At 53.6% G+C, this 20,298-nt stretch overlaps 1 protein-coding gene across 1 annotated transcript in view; it reads right to left on the bottom strand.

The window, feature by feature from the left end:
• Positions 1-217, bottom strand: part of TLX1 (T cell leukemia homeobox 1) — a 6,393-nt gene extending 6,176 nt beyond the window's left edge. Inside the window, exon 1 of the mRNA XM_027909531.1 lies at positions 7-217. Within this exon, the coding sequence (XP_027765332.1) occupies positions 7-217 (211 nt within the window). The remainder of the gene's footprint in view (positions 1-6) is intronic.
• Positions 218-20,298: the final 20,081 nt, after the last annotated feature.

Here is a 20,298-nt window from a genome sequence, read left to right as displayed (position 1 = left end):
AAGCGCCGGCCGCGCCGCCGCTCGCCCCGTAGCCACCCGTGACCGTGTTATAGGCGCTGCCCACGATGCAGCCCAGCCCGTAGTCCGCCGAGTCCTGCAGCCGCGGGTGCGACACCATGCAGCTGCCCGGCTCCGACGTGTTGAGAATCTGGTCGATGCCGAAGCTGATGGGCTCGGCTTGGCCTTGGTGCAGGTGGTGAGCGCCGAGGTGCTCCATGCCGCCGCCCGGGAGCCGGACCTCCGCCCCGGGCACGGCAGCACAGCCCCGCAGCGCCCCGAAACCGGCAACGGGGCCGCGCACAGGAGGTACACGCCGGCTACGCGCTCAGTCCCATAGCACGACGGTCGCACACCTCAAGAAACCCCAGCAGAGCCACACACGGCCGGGACACGGCAGCCACACGCTCAGCACGAAGATCCACCAACAGAGCCATGCGCAACCCAGGCACAAGAGCGAAACAACCCCGCAGCCCGGGACACGGCGGCCGTACCCAGCGAGGCACAGGACCCACACACTGGAGACACAACCACGCCACACACACCCACCACCCAACAGCTTCCAGGAGTGGAGACACGATATCCCCACCCACGGACACTGGTCCCGTTCCGATAAGACCCAGCGCCGCCAGGCGCCAAGAGGCAACCACCCCACGCCAGGAGCCACTCACCCAGGACACACACACATACACACACACACACACACGAGGGTGCCCCAGGGAACCCTCGCCGCGGCGGGCGGTAGGGAGCCAGGAGCCCCGCGGAGCGGAGGAGAGCGCGGCGGAGTGCGAGTGCGATCGTCCACCGCCCCGCTTGCCCATCAATCACCCTACCCAGGGCCTACTGCTGCAGGCCCTCACTCTCCATTGGTTGGATGCTGAGAGCAGCCCAGTGAATGACAGCAGAGAAGAGCACACGAGAAAAGGAGTTTCTTCTTCCCCAGCTTAACCCCCTCCCGAACTCCCCCCCCCCAGAAAAAAAAAAAAATCACCACCCTGATTGGCCTTATAAAGTGAGCACTGGGTGCGGGCAGGGCTCTGGGGGGGTGAATGAGTCTCAAGTACTGGCTACTGGGGGCAGAGTGGAAACGTTTGGTCCCAGAGGTTGTGGCCGTAGGCAGCTGCGAAGAGGGGTCTTGGCTGCTAGGCCTCGCCGGGGAATCAGGCGCGGGCCGCGATCACCGTGGGCTGCAGCTTATCCCAAGCAAGGGCTGAAGCCGGGGGATCTTATCCTGGTGGGGTCCAAGACCCGCCGTGACCCTTTGTTCCGAAAGGTTATTCTCAATTTCAAAAGCACCTCTCAAAAAGGCGCGGAGGAGGAGGGGGCTCTCCTATCCCCAGACCCCGGAGCGGAGGCATTCAGGACGGCACTCCACGAGTGCCCAGACTCGTGGAAGGGGCATGACGGCAGAAGGCGATGGGCTGGTGCACATCTCCCCCCGGAGAGCCGGGGCGGGGCTCATTCCCCCGGGACGATGGCCGGCTCCAGCTGTTCCCCACGGGGCAGGGGTGCACACCACGGCGGGGCGAGGGCTGACGGGGCACCCGCTGCCGCCGGGCCCGCCGGAGATGTGTTTTTGTAGAAAGAAACAAACAAAACCCCCACAACATTCAGAAAGTTATTTAAAATGCTTTGCACAAAATGAAAATGAAAGCCGTTATCGCAATTTGCAGCACAACTTGTTGTGGCTCTGGTCCGTCGGTGACTGCTCCGTGCAGCCGGGCAAGGAGCAGAGCCGCCCGTGGGGCAGAGGCACGGCCGTCTTCCTCCCGTTCCCCCGCTGCTGCCGACCGGCTCTGCCCAGCGCAACCTAGAGCTCCCGACCGCGGCGCCGAGGTTTTGCCGCTGATTTGAGCTCTGCCCACCCTGTTCTCCCCGCTCCTGGCTGGGATCTGCCCTCCAGGTCCCCTCGTCGCCGTCTGGGCCACAGGCTGCCCTTTACGTCTTCAATGTGCTTGTGGTTTAATGGGGGCCGCGGAGATCCCACAAGACAGAAGTTTTGGGGTATCCCCCATGCAAAACAAATGCGTTGGCATAGAAAGTTGTGCCCATGCACTCAAGTACACCTCCTCACCCCCCCCACCAGACGTATCCCATCCACATCCTCACACACACCCCCCCTCACACAGTCCACAATGTCAAAGATGCACAAGTTCACACACACCCTCATGAGCCTACAGGCACGCATGATCACAGTCCCACATATTTGCACTCGCACACACCTACATTTGTGCACACTTATTCAGACATCCTCCCATACCCACAGACAGTTACAACCCTTCTTGCATCCACTCCAATTCAGACATGTTCTCACCCCCACCTTCAGAGCTGTGTGTTTTCACACACTCACATTCACTCCAACCACACACAATAACACACCCCGGTACCTGTGCATTCAGACATCCCCAGACACAGGTACACACCGACACACCAGTGATTGTAGCTTCCTGCCATCCTTACCCCAGCCACAACCCTGTTGTGACACCCCAAGCCCCATCACTATCACTGCACCACCCCCACAGCCCCACACTAGGAAGGCTGTGCAGACAGCAGGCAGCAGCAGCAGTAACCCACAGCCGCCCTCCTGCTCCGTGCCAGGCCGGTACCCGGCTCCCCTGCCCTCCCCCCCAATCCCCCAGCACTGCCTAGCCTTGCCTGCCCACTGGGGTCGGGTTTCCCCCCCTCCCCATACCTGCCTCAGTTCTTGACTTCTGAACTCTTCAGGGAACTCGCTGGCGCCAGCTCCATCAACCAAAGTCCTTGTGGTTAGGAGGAGCTGGGAGAGGAGGGAGGGAGCAAGGGCTGGGGCCAGCCAGGGCCAGGAGGCTGCCCTAGGGCAGGAGGGCTTCTCATCCCCCAGGGCTGCAGCTGCCTTTGCCCTTCTCCAGTACCTGCCTAGGCTTCTTCTCCAACCCCTTCCCAGATGGGAGATGTGGGGCAGAGCCTGCTCACCAGCCCTGAGTATGTCAGGTTGTCTCCACAGGGAAGCAATAAAGCATGCCATGGCAGTCCTGCACAGTGCCACAGAGTCATCTGACAGTGAGCTCTGACATCCAGAGGAACCCAGATCTGCTGCCAAGACCAGAGACGCAGGAGGGGCCATCTCTCTAGTAAGTAACAGCTCTCCAATGCTACTTGAACATCCCAAAGGCCCCACTCGGTGCTGGGCAAAGCCTTCGGCCACTCCTGTGCCAGAGCTGCCCCAGGCTGAGCAGGTGTGGAGCCCCCAGAGGGACTGGCCCTGAGAAATTACAAGGTCGTCACCGGTGAGCCAGGTTGGATAGTGAGGGTCACAGCCTCCAGCTGCTGAGCCCAAGGAAGGGGCTTCTGGGCAATAAAACCTGCCAGGAGACAAGACTACAGGTAAGTCAGAACCTCCTCTGCACAGCACCCAGTGTGGCCAAAAGAGAAGGTCAGGCAGGGCTAGGTCCTGACTGGGATTCAAAATTTCTGTAAATCAGCGGGAATTATCGATGGGTTTAGGATGACGTATAGTCCCAGGATTTAATCCACACACAAGTCACAGACCTCACCTGCATCCTTGGGAAAGCCACACAGCTCCTGGCAAGGGAAGTTTGGGCACTGTTTGTCCAAGCTACAGGACAACACCCAGTTCAGATGTTCCAGTTCAAATTGCCCCTGGCCATGGTTTCCCCTTGGGCTCGCTGGGCCTATGGCCTAAGCAGTACTGTAAAGCACAAGGCTCTGGAAATGTCCTGTCTCATTAGGGCTGGCAATTAATATACAGCTTTTCACAGAGTTCACAGAATATTCCGAATTGGAAGGGACCCACAGGGATCATCAAGCCCAGCTTGTAAGTGAAGGGCCCATACAGGGATGAAACCCACAACCTTGGCTTTATTAGCAACATGTTTTAACTAACTAAGCTAACATTAGCATCAGCTCCCTAATTCTGGGGCTACAGAGGCAGTGCTGCAAGCTCACACAGTAAAACGCATCAGGGCCAGTCTCGGTGCTTTCAGGTTCGCATCCCAACAGGAGAATTTACAAGGGTCAGCACCCACTGTGAGGTGCACCCAGTTATCCTACAAATGGATCTCTGGAGTGGGAGGCAGAGGCATCCCAGCCCAGCTGGCTCTATCTGGATCCCCAGCCAGTATGCTCCCATCTGCTGAGGGCTGAGTTTGTCTGTCTTTGCTAGGGCTTTGAACGTCAGGCCCTGCAAAAAATAATTCAGATATCATACTCTAGGCAGAGTCGGGGAGACAGACATTCACAGATGTTTGCTCAAAAAGCTGTTTAGGGCAGTAGGGTTTCTTTGGACAGAGAAATCCCTTTTCTACAGGAAACACCCACAAGCTGCTTCAGACCTCTTTGGACTTGGACAAAAGCCTCCAGTGCAGGAGCTGACACGTGCACTAAGTTGCTGCAAAATCAGTACATTGAGGAAGCCCAGTGCTCTTGGTCTCTACTTCTCCAGAGCATCTCACCTCCTTCAAGTAACCATGGCCACTTACACATTCCTGCCAGCCTTGATTTTTTGTCCCCTTTCACCTGCCCTGAGCAGCTGCTGGAACAAGCTCATTCCCAAAACAGTGTTTCAATCCTGGCCCAGCTGAGGGTTGGGGGCCCAGTATATCCATGCTAGGAAATGGTAATTGAGAAAGGGCTCTTCCTGATGCATAAGGCTCCCCTCTCTCCCCAGGAAGGCCCAGCGATCTTTTCTCAGGTTCTCTCATTGATCGGGTGCATCTGCCTCCTGCTAGCAAAGAGGAGCAGCCCAGCCAGGGCCTGACCTCCACCCTCCACTCCCCTTTTCTTCTGCCTTGCTGGCTTTCCACAGTTCCCCTTGGCCCCTGAGCTCCTTTACAGCTTGGGGCTCCCAGGAGCTCGGCATCGCAAGCTGCCTCCCTGCCTCGCAGCTGCTGGCTGGGACACTGCTGCGAAACACAAGCCCTCCTGAGGGGACCCGAGGGCAAAAGTGGTGTGCCTGGGACCTTGGCAAGATCCCAGCAAAGCACATCGGGCTCGCTCCGAAAACTCCACTTCGAGCAGTGCTTTTCGGAACGTGTAAAATCCTCCCACACAGCTGAGAGCGAGCGACTCTGCCGCGGGCAGGTGCGCGGTGAGAAACACCCCCTCGGCAGGCGGGTGCGCCCCGACTTCTTCCTTCCCTCGCTTCTTAGTTCATTGGGGTGAGGGCTCCCCCAGCCCGAGTATTACCCATCCTTCCACATCGCGTCCCGCTGCTCTCCCGTCCCGGCTCGGCCCCCGTGAAATCAATTACGGCGAAGACGCCGGTGCCCACGCGAGGCCGTGCGCGCCTGGGCTGCTCACGGGAGCTGGCCCGAGAGCTTCGGGGCCAACACCACCCTGTCGGGCGTCCCTCGACTCTCCGTGGAGCGGGAGGATTCGCCGTCTCCGCTGCCGTCGGGGCTCTGCCTCTCAGCCGCACTAAGTTATGCCACAAGTGTCGCGACAGACGCCGATAGCGAAGCAGGGTGACCCCCTCACCAACTAGCCGGGCTCCCGCGGGGGTGCGGGCTTCCCAACGGGAAATCTCGTTTTCCGCAATTCCCACCGAGACCGAGCCAGCACCAACAGCCGTGGCTTTTGCCCGGCTCGGGGTCCACGGGAAGGGCGGCCCGCGCTTCCTGCGCGTTAAAAGCAATTAACACAATTTGGGAATTTTTAATTGCTCTACAAAGCACGCTGTAAATAATTACTCCCAGCTCTGTTGATCCCTCGAATACGCACTGACAGTTGTAATTTATGGCTTTGGAAACGTGGCCCCGTGCATTCAGCATAACTCCTTATTACAGTAATGACTTAGCTCCGCTGCACTTAATGAGTATAAAGTGCCCGGCGCAGCGGGAGCCGCAGCATCGCACGAACTTCGCCCGCAACAATATTTCTCCCCTTTATGGTTACAAACGACCGAGGGGCTACGCGTTAATACGGCGGGGAAGGAGTGGCGGGGCCGGGGAGCAGGGCCGGTTCCGCGCTCTGTCAACGACATCTCCCGGGGCAGTAGTTATCTACCAAAAATAAGTATTTAGAGCAGTCCGCAAACTAACCCCTCGTCTCCCTGTAGCCGATGGCTTCCTGGAGATAAGAGGTTAAGAAGAGGGAAGAACACGGTCATCGCACCTGCGGGCGCACGCAATGCGGGTGCCGTGGAGTCCCAAAGGGATCCCAAAGATCTCTGGAGTCCCAAAGACCTGCCGACTGCCGCCCACCTCCAGTTGCCCTGGGACTGACCAGCTCCATGCAACAGGCCAGGGGTCTCTCGTCCTTACCGGCCCTCCCTAGCCGGAGGTAGCCGCGGGAGGGGAGGGAACGGGGTGGTGGTCGAAGGGGCCTGCGGTGCCCGGCGGCTCCCTATGAATATTCAATGTCGCCGGTTGCCGGAGGAGCATCTGCCAATAAATTATTGGTCCTGCGGCACCAGCCCTTCTCTCCACCGTGTAGAAATGCGTGTAATCCCATTAGCCCCGTCCCCTTGGCCACCCGCCCCGCACCAGCGCCGCTAATGAACGGCGTCTGGCCGCCACCCCTGAGGGCATCGACGGCAGTGGGGGACACCGGGGGCTCTGCCCCGTTATTAACTCACAGTTTAATTACACTTTCCGTGACAGCAAGGGAGCAGACGTGGGCTGGTAACCCGCGTCCCTTCACCGTCTCCCCCTGGTCTCTCCCTCTCTGAGAAACGCGGGCACCTGCGACAGCCAGGCCTGTCGCGACACAGAGGGTGGCAGTCGTGACATGGCCCCGATCCTGCGACTCCCCCGTGCAGGGGGCTGCTCGCCGCCCTCGGCCGCGGCTGCCGGCAGCTGCCTTGTTTGTTCGCTCGCCGGGGGCGCGGCGGCCGCTTTGTCTCCCGCCCACCCCAGCCCTAGGCCTTTTCCGCATAAGATAAAGTCTTGTTTTGTCAACAGATTTTGCTTCTCCCTTCCCCGACTCCCCCATTCCTAAAAGCCGCCCTCGGGGGCAGGAGCCCAGGCAGCTCTCAACGCCGGGCGGGCGGGGAGCAGCCCGCCCTGCCATCTCCGTTAACAGAGTAGCTTTCACTAATGAACGAGGAGATCCAATAATAATGGTCTTAATTATTGCAACACTGATACGGGCTTATCTATAAAAACCTCAAAACCTTCCTCTGTAAATCCTACCGTTGTTTGTTTATTCCCCTTCCCCGCCCCCCCCTCCCCTCCCAGAGCTCAATTAGCACGCAAAAAGCAAATACAAATTATGGCAGAACCGATGGGTAAACTTAAGTCTAATTTGCTGCTGTTTGCATTAGCCTTTGGAGAGGAGGGCCGGGCAGGGGGAGTAACTCCTTCCTACCCCTAGGCAGCTGCCGTACAGGTGGGTGGCTACGGGGACGAGTCTTTGCCATGCTCACGAGTCCCTTCGGTACCTGAAGGACTTCGGCGGGTTCAGATGCTTTTCCTTATTTACACCTGACTTTTTACAAGTTATTCATATAGGGGCTGAAATATCTGTAAATAAATATGAAAGAAAATAGTTTTGTACCTACAAAAGGTACTGACAAATTCCAGAGCTGTAGATTATGACTTATAGTCATTACTGACGTAAGGATTTTTTTCCCTGACATGTGCATACTGTCTATAACCGAAATTAGCGGTTATGAAGTTTTGTACCATTTATTTTATGACATTCTGAAACGTAACTTTTGGAACTAACGCTTGGTAGGAGGAAGTTTCCTAGCAAACGACTACCCTGCTCATCATTTAACTAATTTTTCTCTTCAACTCATTGCTAACGTTTAAGAATACATCCAAATACTGTCAGGGCACTTACTAGATTTGCTACATGTCGTTTGCAGTACAGGAGATGCGGAGAAACAGGATGTTTGGGATTAACCGTGACATGAAACCGGGGAAATGATCTAGAAATAGAAAATCATCAAGATTTCCAAATCCTAATCCTCCCCTCGTGGCACAACTCGGTCCCCGCGGGCTAAAACACCAAGCGAGCTCCTTCCGGGGACCAGTGCCCCTCAATGCGCACAGTGAACACGCCTGGCCATTGATGCAAAGAGCAATCTCCACACTTGTAAATTTAGTCAATTTATTGCATCTCCACTATTGTGTTAATTGTATTTTCCACCCGTAATTCGTTGTAATAGCCAATGCTGCAGCCTCGCGATTCACGAAGCGAGGACGGGGAGAAGGCAGAGCCAGCTCCATCCCAAAGGTTTTGCGGCTGACGTTCCTAACCACCCAGGTGGAATCCCGAAAACAGCTTAGAGGAAGCACGACAGAAAACAAACAGATTAAACAGGGTGTGTAAACATTATTCAGGGAGAAGAGTAGGTGACACCAGTTCCGTGCACATCACCAGCGGCGTTGAATTGTGAGTGCCGACAGGGTCGGGATTTGGGGAAAGGCGCTATTTCCTATCACTGCTCCCTCCACGACTTTTCGGAGCGGGAGCTTGTGGGACCCCGTCAGTGCCTCGTTGGAAAGTCAGGAACACGGGCACTGAGGGTACGGAGGGATGTGGGTGGTTGTAGGTGGGGAAATGAGCTTTGATTTCTGGGGACAAATATTTCAACACTTCGAGAGAATGGAGCTATCCGAGGCATGACATAATCTTCCAAGACGGCTCTCTCCTTTCCTTCTAGCATGCCCTGGGAAACAGGGGCATCTTCCAACAGCTCATCCCGTGCCGCAAATTTCCCCCAAAAACTGGAAGTGTCAGGAGCTGAGGCTTCAGAGGTGAGGGGAAAGGTGCACACACAGACCTGAGCTCCCAGGGTCGGGATGCTGTACCCAGGGCAAAACTCTTCTCCTCGGCTCCTGATCTCGGGCTGTGAGGTCCGACACAGAAATGCGGGGCTGGCTGGGAGGATGTTAGTCCCAGGAGAAATCCTGATCCGTCTTCCTGTTTAGCGGGCAGCATGCTCGGAGCCGAGCTCCAAGTACAGCATCACTGGAGAGCCTCGCAGGTGCAACCAAGAGTAAGAGAGAACGCAAGGCAGCGAGTGAGCGAGCGAGCAGCAGGATTTGCAGAGAGATGCCGGGAGAGCGCTGGGGTCCGACACAGCTCGATGCAAAACCCGGATTCACTCCCCAGCCTCGCTCAGTTCCAGGAGCAGCTCAGTGGCAAAGCTGAAGTTTAGAAAGAGCAGCGAACCCGCTGGAAAGGACACAGCAGTTCTGACATCCCTTTCATTCCCCTCAGGGTATTTCCCCCACTTTTTTCCCAGGACTTTTACTGCTCACAGGAGATGAGTCAAGACATTTCCTTCTCCTCTTTCATAAATATTGCATCTCCCAAATGCAATTATCAGGGGTGAAGCGACACAAGTGTTTGCTAAATAAGATTATGTGATAATGTATTTTATGCTTGTGCTGTGACACCAGGCAATCCCCCTATTAATAACAGCTCAATGAGATGTGGAAGTTCTTAACAGGGCACTTTGAGGGACTGGGTTTGTTTGGGTTTTGGTTTGGTTTTGTTTTGGTTTTGGTGTTTGTTTTTGTGTGTGTGTGTGTGTTTGGTTTTGTTTTTCTTTTTTTGGAGGGTGGGGGGTTGCACCAAGGGGAAAGCAAGCACAGTACCGTGGCATTGGTTGCAAGAGAGGAAGAACAATTTCGGGGATAACTGAAACAGCAAGTGGAGCTGTAAGTTACCCAGAGGGGTCTGGTTGTGCTGTAGGTAACACGTGGACCAGTTGGCTGCTCACAGGGTGTAAATCACTCACAGCCCTTCATAATGCGACAGGCCTAGGGAGGTTTGTGCACATTACCAGGATCCTGTGAATGAATTAGTGCCTGACTATCAGTATTTGGGGATCCTGTGGGTTTATCAGAAGTGCTCTGTGCCAGCCCACAAGTCTCAAGCTGTTAATAACAGGCAGACTCTCACCTTTCTCTCTGGCCAAGACAAGACCGAGACAAGAAAAGCAATAACAAAAACGATCCCTGGCTTCCTCTTCCCTCAGTTGGAATACCTCGGTCAAAATATTCCTATCAAAGCTCTCCTCTGCTGATCTCCAGCTTTCACCTTTATCTGCTTGTCTTTTCCTCTCTCCGTGGCTCTGTCCATCTGCCAACTCCTATTGACCCATCCATCCTTTGTGGGCTTCTGCCTCTGTCGTATGGCTCTCACCCATGTGTCCCTGTGCATATGGTCAAAAGTAACTGGGAATGTTGGCTGCCCAGCCTCAGATGTTTAGATATGAACCCTTTTTAGGAAGTCCTTTGAAAACTCTGTACTGCACAGCCCAAGCTTCCCCAGCAGTCCCCACTCCCAGCACCCCATGGGTTAACATAAAAGCACCAGTTCCCAGGTCCCAGCGCACAGAGCAGCCCCAGAGATACACAGCAAATTGCTTGAGCTGAGCTGCCCACAGGGCATCACGCTGAAAGTCTGAGCAGCCCCAAGCACCAAAGTCAGGGATTTCCCTCTAGCCCTTTCCTGCTTCAGCCCTTGAACTGACACAGCATCCCTCCCAGAGCCGCTGGCCAGAGCTTGGCCCTCTGGGTGGCAGGGCCATCATCCCCATGTTGATACACACAGGGTGATACAAGAGTCCTCTGCCTTCTTTGATGCTTCCAAGGCAAATTCCTCCAGAGTCTGCAAAGTTTGGTTCTCTATTTCACATTAGCACTAGTTTGCAGCTGCCCTCTGGCCCCTGGGGTTGAAGGTCAATCCTTTATTTACTTAGTCTCTCACTTAGTTCATCTGCAGCCCTTTCAGTGCTTTGGATAACAGACAATAAGTGGGCTGCTAACCTGCTCCCTGGGCAGTAGCCTGCACTCTCCAACTCCTATGCCATGGAGAAGCGTGTTGCCTTCTCTGGGCAATACCAGTACCACACTGCAAAGCAGGCTGGGCAGGCAGCAGCTCTTTCCTACACAGGGGCAAGATCTGATTCACCATGCAATGAAATGAGGGACATACATGCTTCCAAGTGCTGGTACACCCAGGTTAAAAATCATGAATGGCATGGGAAAATTATACCCCTCACATTATTTCTGGCCTGGCAGTTCCTGCTTGCTGGTGCTTCTAGAGCTGGTCATACGAGTCCTTTGCTGCCCTGTAGAACAGCACTATCCCTGGACATTTCAGTATATTGGTGCCATTGCCCTCTCAGAGTGACTCAGGTCCTGCCCTGAGCCCATCAGATGCTGCTTCACTTGCAAGACCTTCAGCAGTCAAAGCCAGAGCCCCGTGCTGAGCTGGGGAATGTGCCAGCTTCAGGCTCCATGCCCAGCACAAACAGCCCGCTTCCCCATGCAAGTGCCCTCTCTGCTATTAGAGGATGCTCAGGATAAGAGAGCCTGGTAGATCCCAGCCAAGCCCTGGACCCCCTTGGGTGGCTAATGGGTGGACTCAGAGACAGAAAATTTCTCAAAAGCAGAGAGATACGACTCTGTAGGTCAGCCACAGCTCCCTAGATGCAGCTGGCCACAAAACCAGCAGGTTTCAAACCTTGTCCATTGGCGTGAGTTCAGAAAGTGGCATTTTCCTCATCCCGTCCCACCAGGGGACAGCCATCATTGAGCATCTCTCTCGTCATTTGGGATGCTGCAGCTCACCGTCGGGCAGCTGAGCCTTCCCTCAGCTCCCTATTGTCTGCAAGTAACATCAAACCAAACCAATCAGTAGTAGCAAACAAGTTGTATGAATAACTAAATAGTTATCAAATCATTACTGTCGAATATTATTCATATTAAAAGGATAAATTAAAGTGCTTCTCAAGCACACCCACACATGTGCTGGGTTTAGGCTCTGAAGAAGCAAATGAGGGATCTTGACTCTCTCAGAGGAGACCATGCACCAGATGTCTGCACAGGAGCTGCAGTACAGTCCTGTCCCACCCTCCCCAAGAGCAAGGGACGTGAAGTGTGGCTGCAGGGACTGCTGACTGCAAGGAGTGGAGTTGGTTTCCAAGGGTCAGCCAAAAGCAGACACAAAAGGGGTTTCCTTGAAGGCTCCAGGCACTGGGAGGGAAATGTGCCCTTTGCCTGGGTGCCCCAGGCTGGGTGTTTATTCAGGTTCTAGAGAACAATGCTCTAGCCGGAAAAACAAGCCTCCCTCCCACCCGAGGCCCAGCAGGAGGGGCTCTGTATGTCCCCCCAGGCTTGTCCCCAGGGTAGGTGAGCAGTGCCTTGGCTCACAGCCATGCTGCTCCTGTTTGTCACCACAGGGGCTTTTTTATTTTTTTTTTTTTAATCTTTTTTTTAAATCTTTAGAGGACAGGAAGCAGCAGCTTCTTTGAGAGGTGGTTGGGGATTTGGGGAGTTTCAGGCTGGGAGGGAGCACAGGCTCATCCGTCCTGACCTCCCACTGCAGCCCTGTCCCACAGCACCCTCCGGCTGCAGCAGCACTGGCTGTAACCCACCACATGCTCCTGGGAGCCCAGCTGCAGATAGTGTACCTCTGGACCCTGCAGAACACCTGAGACCTCGCTGTAGGGACTCCAGCAAGCCCGAAAGTTTGCTGGGGTGAGATGAGGGTAAGGAAGAGTGACCGCAGCCTGTGCTGTGGTCTGTGGTTCAACCCATCTAGACTTCCAGAGGACAGAGGCTTCCTGGGACACCTGCAACCCAGGGATGGTAGGGTTTCAAGGGAGCACTAAGATAAGCTCTAGCATCCCCTGCACAGCCAGCTTTTGCTGGGCAGCTGCAAGAAATCAACCAAATAGGAGCAGTGCCTGTGCTGAGGGTTATAGAGCCAAGGCTGAGCCTGCATTTAGCAGGACTAAACTCTCACAGTGCAGCTGGAGAATGTCGCAAGGAAGTGCTCTGCCTCCCAGCTGGGTGCTCCTTGTGTTCCCTGAGTGAGATGTGTACCCACTTCAATTGCATTACAGGATGTGACAAGCTGATCCCTGCCAGGAAATTAATGAGCCCCAAACACCTTGCCCATCCATCACCATCCCAATCAGCTACTTAATGCACTACCCACTCTGGCCACACATTCAGCACTGCTGGTCACTGAGATCCTGGAAACTTTGCTTTCCAAGGACCTAATGCTGCTGCTAGGCTGGCAAGGGACCCAGACCACCACTGGGCCAGCACATCCCAACTGCAGCAGTGGCTGTGTGCTGATACCTCTCTCCAGGCTGCTGTGCCTGACCAGTGCCTGTTTTACCTGCCTGTTGCCCATAGGGAGCCCTGAGGCCATCATGGTCCTGACACCTGGCCCCTGGGAAAATGCTCTGACTGCCAGCAAACCCAAACCTCATATTCAGCGATGATTGGGACAGGTTAACGCAGAGCTAAAAATGAGCACTGAGAACACAGAAGGCTAGAGGAGTGTCTCCTCACTGAATCAGATCAGGGATTTGGTGAAAAATTTCAAGGAAAATGAATGAAAGTGGTTCATCATATGTCCCAGGGCTGCATTTCTGAGACCGAAGGCACAAAAGGGCACTTGCAAAATGCTAGCAAGTGGTAAGTTTTCAAAATCCATGATAAAAGGAGCTGGAAAGTCAAATGGATGAAGGCACTTCCAGCTCCTAAGGTCTGACTGTGTTCCCCAGGGTCTGGTCGTGGTGTGCTGCTGTACCAAAACTTGTATTTAATGTGCTCACAGCCTTGCAGAAGTTTTTATGAGACACCAGTGCACCATGATGCATTTGCTCACCCTTGAAGCCTGTAGGGTGGGTCCTCTGCAGCTGCTGATGGTTTTTGAGGCAGTGATGCTGGATGCCTGATGCTTAGCAGCACAGCAGTGGTGAGATGACAGCTCCCTGGGCTTGTGCCAGGTGAGCAGCCATCCTGCTTGGCATTGCATAATCCCGCTCATGTGCCCTGCTACCTGCACCTCTGGTGCTGGAGAGGGACAGAGGGATGCTGGAAGGGGTGGGGGAGATGAGGGTATCCACCACTCCAGCAGGAGATGCTCTGGAGGAGAGGTCTCCACTGAGGTGCCTGAATGGGGCCCTGGGGAAGAGAATGAGGCTGCAATGGAACTGGGGACAGCTCTGAGACCCCAAAACCTTCCCAGCAAGGTCTGGTGACAGCAGACACAGGGAATGAAGCAGTTTACATGTTAGACAAGGCCAAGGAAAGCCATTGCATGTCTTCAAAGGATAAGATCATCGACAATGTCCTTTTGTGCCTCCCCAGCATGTGGAGTGTCCAAGCAGGAGGCAGGGGATGAGGTCCTGAGGATGGGGATGTCTGCAAATGCGTTCTGATGAGCTGCTTCTGTCCCTGAAAAATAGAATTTCATTAAATTAGTTTTCAAGTAGTGGGCAAAATTCCCACGTTGTGTTCGTGCTTCACTTTGTCTCCATTGGATAATTATGAAAAATACAGCTTTCCAAGAGTGTCACTTGCTTTTCTTCAGCTTAAAAATTTATTTTCTGCCTTGCTCTCCAGGCAATATTTTTTACTTCATCTCAATTGTGGGGGGAAAAAAAAAATTCTGGTAAAAAAAATAGAGCTGGAACTTTCAAACTTCAAACTTCCTCCCCCAAAAATAAGGACCAAGTGAAACATTTTTTTCCTGACCATCTTTGTCCCTCTTGAAAATTTTCAAAAGGAAAAAAGCCACCAAAACACAAAAATTCAGTAGTTTCCTCTCTGAGCTGATGGAGATCTCTCTAGAGGAAATGTGTCCGATAAGGCAAAGTGAACCCGCCTCCCCTGCTTTATCTCAAGCAGTGTCAGATGGGTATTTCTAGCAGGATCTCTTCTGGACACTCAGAGCATCAAATTACCCTCTCATCCTGTACTCCTCCACTGAATTGAACTGAACTGAACTGAACTAAACTCCACTCCTCTGAACTGTTTCAGAGCTCCCAGACAGGCTCTCACTGGAGACACCAGGCAGCCATAACGCAGCAGGATGTGATCAGTGGCTGAAGGAATGAGCTTTTGCCACTGGAAGACAAATGTGCATCTCCATTCTTCAACCCTCTTTGCTGGAGAGGGCTGGGGTGTCCCAGGAGCACCGTGTGCCCCACAGGGTGGCTACAAGTGTCCTGTTTTATCAGGGGTGTTTCAGTCTTAGGAAAGCCACTTTTGTGCCTCAGTTTCCCTGCTAAGTGTTGCAAGCAGCCACCTCACTGCAGCCTTTCCTAAAGCAAGCATGGACCAGAAATATCTGCATTTCCTGGGATTAGAGGCATCTCAATTCACCCCTAAATCCAAAGCCAGCAACCCTTGCTTCTGACCCCACACAGAGCCACACAGGGAACTGAACCCCTGAAAGTATCCAGGCCCCAAAACACCCCATGGCTCAGACTGGACATGTGCCACCAGCCTGCCTGGGGCACAGATGGCAGTGGTGAGAATAGGGCCAGTCATGTCCTCACCCCAGCTGGGTCTGTTTTCTGCATGCCAGGGTTTGCTGTTAATATTCCCACTTGCTCCTTGGTTGCCACCACCGGTGGATCAACCCACACCTCCATCCACCTTGTTCCTCGGAGCTTTGTGTCGAGGTGCCGCAATGGGGATGCCCATCTTTGTTGTGGAGAGAGGGCCAAAAGGAGTCCAACCTGGAAACTCTGACCTAAAATAAGGCCAATTACCCATTAATTGATGCCGCTCACTCCCCAGTGATTAATTGTCAAGAAAAACCATGTCACGTTTTGCAAGCCCAGACTCCAGCACAGTGACACCGCGGGTCCTTTATCAGCCCTGGGGCAGCCGCGGCACCAGCCTGTCTGAGCCAGCCAGGTACCTCCACATCCCAGGGCTTGTTTGTTTTGGTGTAAGCCTGAGTGTAATTGGGGCTAAAGAAAAATACCCACAGCAAAACAAATGCGGCGCCAATGATGGACACAGCCCTGCAGCCGGCACAAAGACAGATGGGAGGAGAGCCTGTCCCAAGAAGCCCAGGTGAAGAAACCCGAAGAGTTCAGCACATGGCTGTCAACTGTGCAGTTAATTTCCAGTGGCCTCTGTGAGAGTGAAGACCCCAGACAAGCACTTCCCCAACCTGGATGTGCCCAGGACCAGAGGGAGGACCCCACTGAATCCCACTCTGCCCTCCCAGCTGGGTGAGTGGGGCCACCCACACCAGCCATGGGACTTTCTCGTGGCTTTCCTTGCCCCAGTTTCCCCCAGCATCATCCTGAATAATTAATGTACGAGACAGAGAAAAGGATAAATCACAAGCAGTGATTAACATGACTTATTTTACATGCTGGGAAGATCTATCAGCCTGGGTCTGTCAGCCTGCAGTGATTAATGCAACACTGCTCCCATAAACAGAAGCCCTCACATTCAATTACAGATGCTGGGGGGCTCCTGGACAGCAAGAAATCAGAGACAAGACTGGCTGGGGAGACCCCAAGCCACTGTAAGACATTTTAAGTGGATCCACCCCATATTAGCCTTTATCAGGTTTAATGGGGTTCAGACAGGTTAAGAAACCAAACACACACAAAAATCAAGCATCATCTGACACTCCCATGCATTTATGTTTTAGTGCAAAGCCATCAAAGCTGGTTCTTAGGTCATGTCCATCACACAAGTCTGCAGGTTTGTCAGACCAGCCCTCTGGTGCCCTGGGAGTAGACTAGCTTGGGCTGCAGAGGCTATTTTAAAAATAATTTTTTAAAAAATGCAACATCTGGCTTGATTAACATTAATTAGCTAACTAACAATTCATTAATGTTAATTAACAAGCTGAATGTTATTTTACTTCCTTGATAACACCAGACTCTGAATGCCCCTTTTTCACTCTATACAGAACTGCTGCTTGTGACATACTTGTTTCCAGGCTGGCCTGGGAGCTTTGCCCTTTTGGGGCAGGCTTCCCCCTGTGCTCTGTGAGTACCACCTGATTTGTTTCCAACTATCAACAGCCTAACATTTATTGGGGGGTCCAAAGAGTGAGAGTTTGTAGCCAAGCCTTTACCAAGCTCACAGGTGTCAGATGTGATGTTCTTTGAATTCAGCTCCTGGGCTGACTCTGCACAGTGACTATTTTTTGCTGTTTGATCTTCCTGCTGTAGTCATACTGCACTCCTTGTGTTATGGACCTCAGTAACAAAATGCCTGTTTTTTCAGGTCTAGATCTTACTAATCAATGCAACACCAAAGTTAGGACCAGGAAAGCCACCGCTGAGCCGTATCCATGCAGCTACATATTTTAGAGCCTTGATCACATCAGACTCACAGCACCCATTGAAAAGAAGGGGACAGTCCATGGTCACAGACTGCTTAGCAGCAAAAACCCTGCCTTGCTCACTGGCATGTCCAACTCCAGTTCCCTCTGCAGCCTGGCTGGGCCCTTGTTTCCTACAGCACAGCACACTGATCTTCCAGGGAGGAGTTATATTAGCCCAAGCCATTAACACAGAAAGTTATTAGTAGGCTCTTGGGCAGAGTCTATTTTCATATTCATTTGGCTAATTAAATGTAAATCACTGCTTGAGATTACCCCCGCAAAGGATCACAAGTCCTATTAGTTAGCCTGTATTCACAAGGGATAAAAAGGTGTTACCCCTGTGCAGAGGTGATTCACAGTCACACAGAACATGCCCAGCCTGCCATGGCAAGGGGTGGCTCTGTCACCTGTGGGTGACACAGGGGGCTGATTTGAGTTATTCAGGCTCCAAGGAACAGGTACCACTTCTTTCTACACATGGGGGCGTTTAAAGCAGTGACATCTGGCCATGGCTCTCCCCAATGGCAGGGCTTGAAAGATGTTCTGTGAACATCCCGGCCATGATCAATATTTGGAGCCTGCTGGCCCTGGCTGCCCTCCCCAGGGCTTGGTAGAGCATATGGGTGTTTCCAAGCCACCGGCTAGTGTTGCAGCAGCTTTTAAGATGTCACTGATCTCCTCGAGGGGACTCTCTGCCAGTCACGTAGGCTGAAGTGGCAGAGGCATCCAGGGACCTCTGCAGGGTCAGACCTCCAGCCTGGTCCTCACACCTATGTTGGTATCCAGCACATCACATGGCAGTGCTACAAAATCATGAAAAAAAAAAAAAAAAAAAGGGATTTTCTTCTCCAGACAGGATACTGAAGGGCTGCAGGTGGGGGTAGGAGGGACAGAGATGGATGCCCTGAGAAGTGGCTTGGAGATGTTTCCTTGTGGCCACGGCACTTGCAGAAGGGACATGGTCTTTCCAGTGAGCACTGGAATCCCACCTCTGTTTACCATGTCCTCTGTGTTTGGGTCAGGGCATCACCACAAACAGCAGCATGAGTGGATTTGGTTTCACTCCTTTTTATCAAAGCAAACAAAAACAGAGTCACCTGCTGTGTCAGCTTGGGGGGCACCAGGGCAGTCAGACAGGCTTCATCCTCCCATGGGCGCTGCATGCAGCCAGCCCTGAGCTGGGTTCGGTGCTCCAGGTGGCACTTGCCATGTTCCCGTACTCAGCCTGGGCACTAGCTCCTCCTTCCACCCCACTGGCAAGAGAAGCCAGCCCATTTCTTCCTGTGACCAGGGGTCTCAGGGCTGCTGTGCTGCTCACACGAGTATGAAGCCACCTTTATGTAGCATGGGCAGGACATAAGTCACTGTCATGCATGGGTTTGGCAGGGCTGCCCAGACACCCACAGGTACAGCACTGCATCCACAGAGCACTCAAGGGATGGGCAGAGAGGGACAGAGCCGAGCTGCAAAGCCAAGAGCAGGGGGATGTGTAGAGAGGTCTGGATTGGAGACAGTGCTGGGGAGAGCTGCAGTGCAGTGGCAGGAGGGGACCCAGTCCAGCCCCACTACGTGGTATCTGCTTTTCAGCGCCTGCAGCAAAATCCACCTGCCACTCAAAACAACCCCACATCCGCCTGCCCTGCAGGCCTACTCCAGCTGCATGTTCCAGCTGGTTGTAGATGGATGAACTGGGAACAGGCCAGGAGCAGAATGAGTTGCTGGGTGCTGAGGGGACTTTGTCCTTCTTTGGGGCAGCTCACAGGCAGAGACAGCCTGGGGTACTGGTGTACTGCTGCGGGGCAGGGCCACAAAGGAAGGCAGTCCCTACTTACTGTCTCCAGCCCCATCTCACATCTGGCAGCAGCTGGGGCCAGCACAGCCGAGGGTCCCTGGATATTCTCCCTGCCCAGCACCAGCAATAGCTGTTTTCTGTAGACAGAGCTGCAGCGTCACACTCATCCTCTGAATTCCTTGTTTATTTGGCACGTGCTGTCCAGCTTCCTGGAATCCAGCTCAGTGCTGGTAGCTGGCAGCATCAACCAAACCAAGCACACACTTACAGGGAGTCCTGCAAGGTGGGGAAAGCAGAGAATAATGTCTCCAGGAGTTCAGGGAGGGCATGACATGGGCAGCCTATGCTACGCTGCCTGCAGTCCCATAAGCTGGGAAGGAACAGGGGGGGTTACTCTCCATTGCCCCCAGGTACCCTACAGTCCCTTGCCCCACAGCCAGACTGATCCTGCCTCTGCCAACTCACAGCCCCACCTGTCCCTGCTGCCTCCTCTTATCAGCCACTGAAATCCCGCCTGTTTTCCCTGACATTTGTAGCAGCAGCCCTGTCTGTATTAACCCCTGACCTCACTGAGCTGCTCTTTTCTTCTTTCAGCAATTGTATTTACCAAGGGCTTGGAGGCTGTCTTTTTTTTCTCCATGCCAGAGCTCAGCCATTCTGTCTCCAGCCCAGGATGCCTCATGGCCTTTCCCAGCTTGGAGAGTCCATAGTGGCCACAGCCTGGCACAGGGATGCTGCTTCTGCCAAGCCAGCCTCTGAGCCAGGGCAGTCCTAACATCCCTGAAAAGTATGGCAAAAACTGGTGCTCACATTCTTCTGGGAGATCTTTGGATGAAGTTCCCCCTCTGTCTGTGGTCACCGTCCCCGCCAAGTTCGTATCGGACACCACCTTATTAGGTACTGACAGGGAAAGTCCCAACCTCACACCTCCCAGGCCTCGGTGGCTTGTGCTCTCAGCTGTCCCAGTTCCAGCTCGAGAAGTCAGACCTGCCTGGGACCTTGGGAGCAGGGACAGAAGAGGGTTTTGTGGGTGAAGGCCAAGGGCAAAAGGTGTGGGGTGGAGGAGCTTTTGTAAATCCTCACCAAGCAAGCCCATCCCAGACTTGGTGGATTTCCCTTCACCCTCCTCCCCTCACTCATTCTTCCTTAATTATTCTTAATGGAGAAGCTCATAAGAGCTTCTATTAACTTTATTACCAGATCAATTAGTGCTTTGTTTCCCCCCCTCCTCCTTTCCCCGTGTTAATAATACCATCAACTATGAAGACAGCATCTGCGCTGGTACCCACTAACCTGGAGAAGGTGCTAGGAAACAGTCTAATCTGAGCTCCAGATGCTTTGTTGGGCACTTCTGAGATCGATGGATCCTCCCCAAGATGTGGCCCAGTGAGGAGGGGAGAGAGCCAGGGAGGAAGAAGATTAATTGGAGAAGACGTTGGCACCGA

This window comes from Empidonax traillii, unplaced genomic scaffold (genome assembly GCF_003031625.1).
Source record: "Empidonax traillii isolate 1590-97213 ecotype Southwest subspecies unplaced genomic scaffold, ASM303162v1 scaffold27:size3997909, whole genome shotgun sequence".
Classification (NCBI taxonomy): domain Eukaryota; kingdom Metazoa; phylum Chordata; class Aves; order Passeriformes; family Tyrannidae; genus Empidonax; species Empidonax traillii.
Note: the sequence above shows the minus strand (reverse complement) of the source record. Positions and strands in the feature narration are given on the sequence as shown.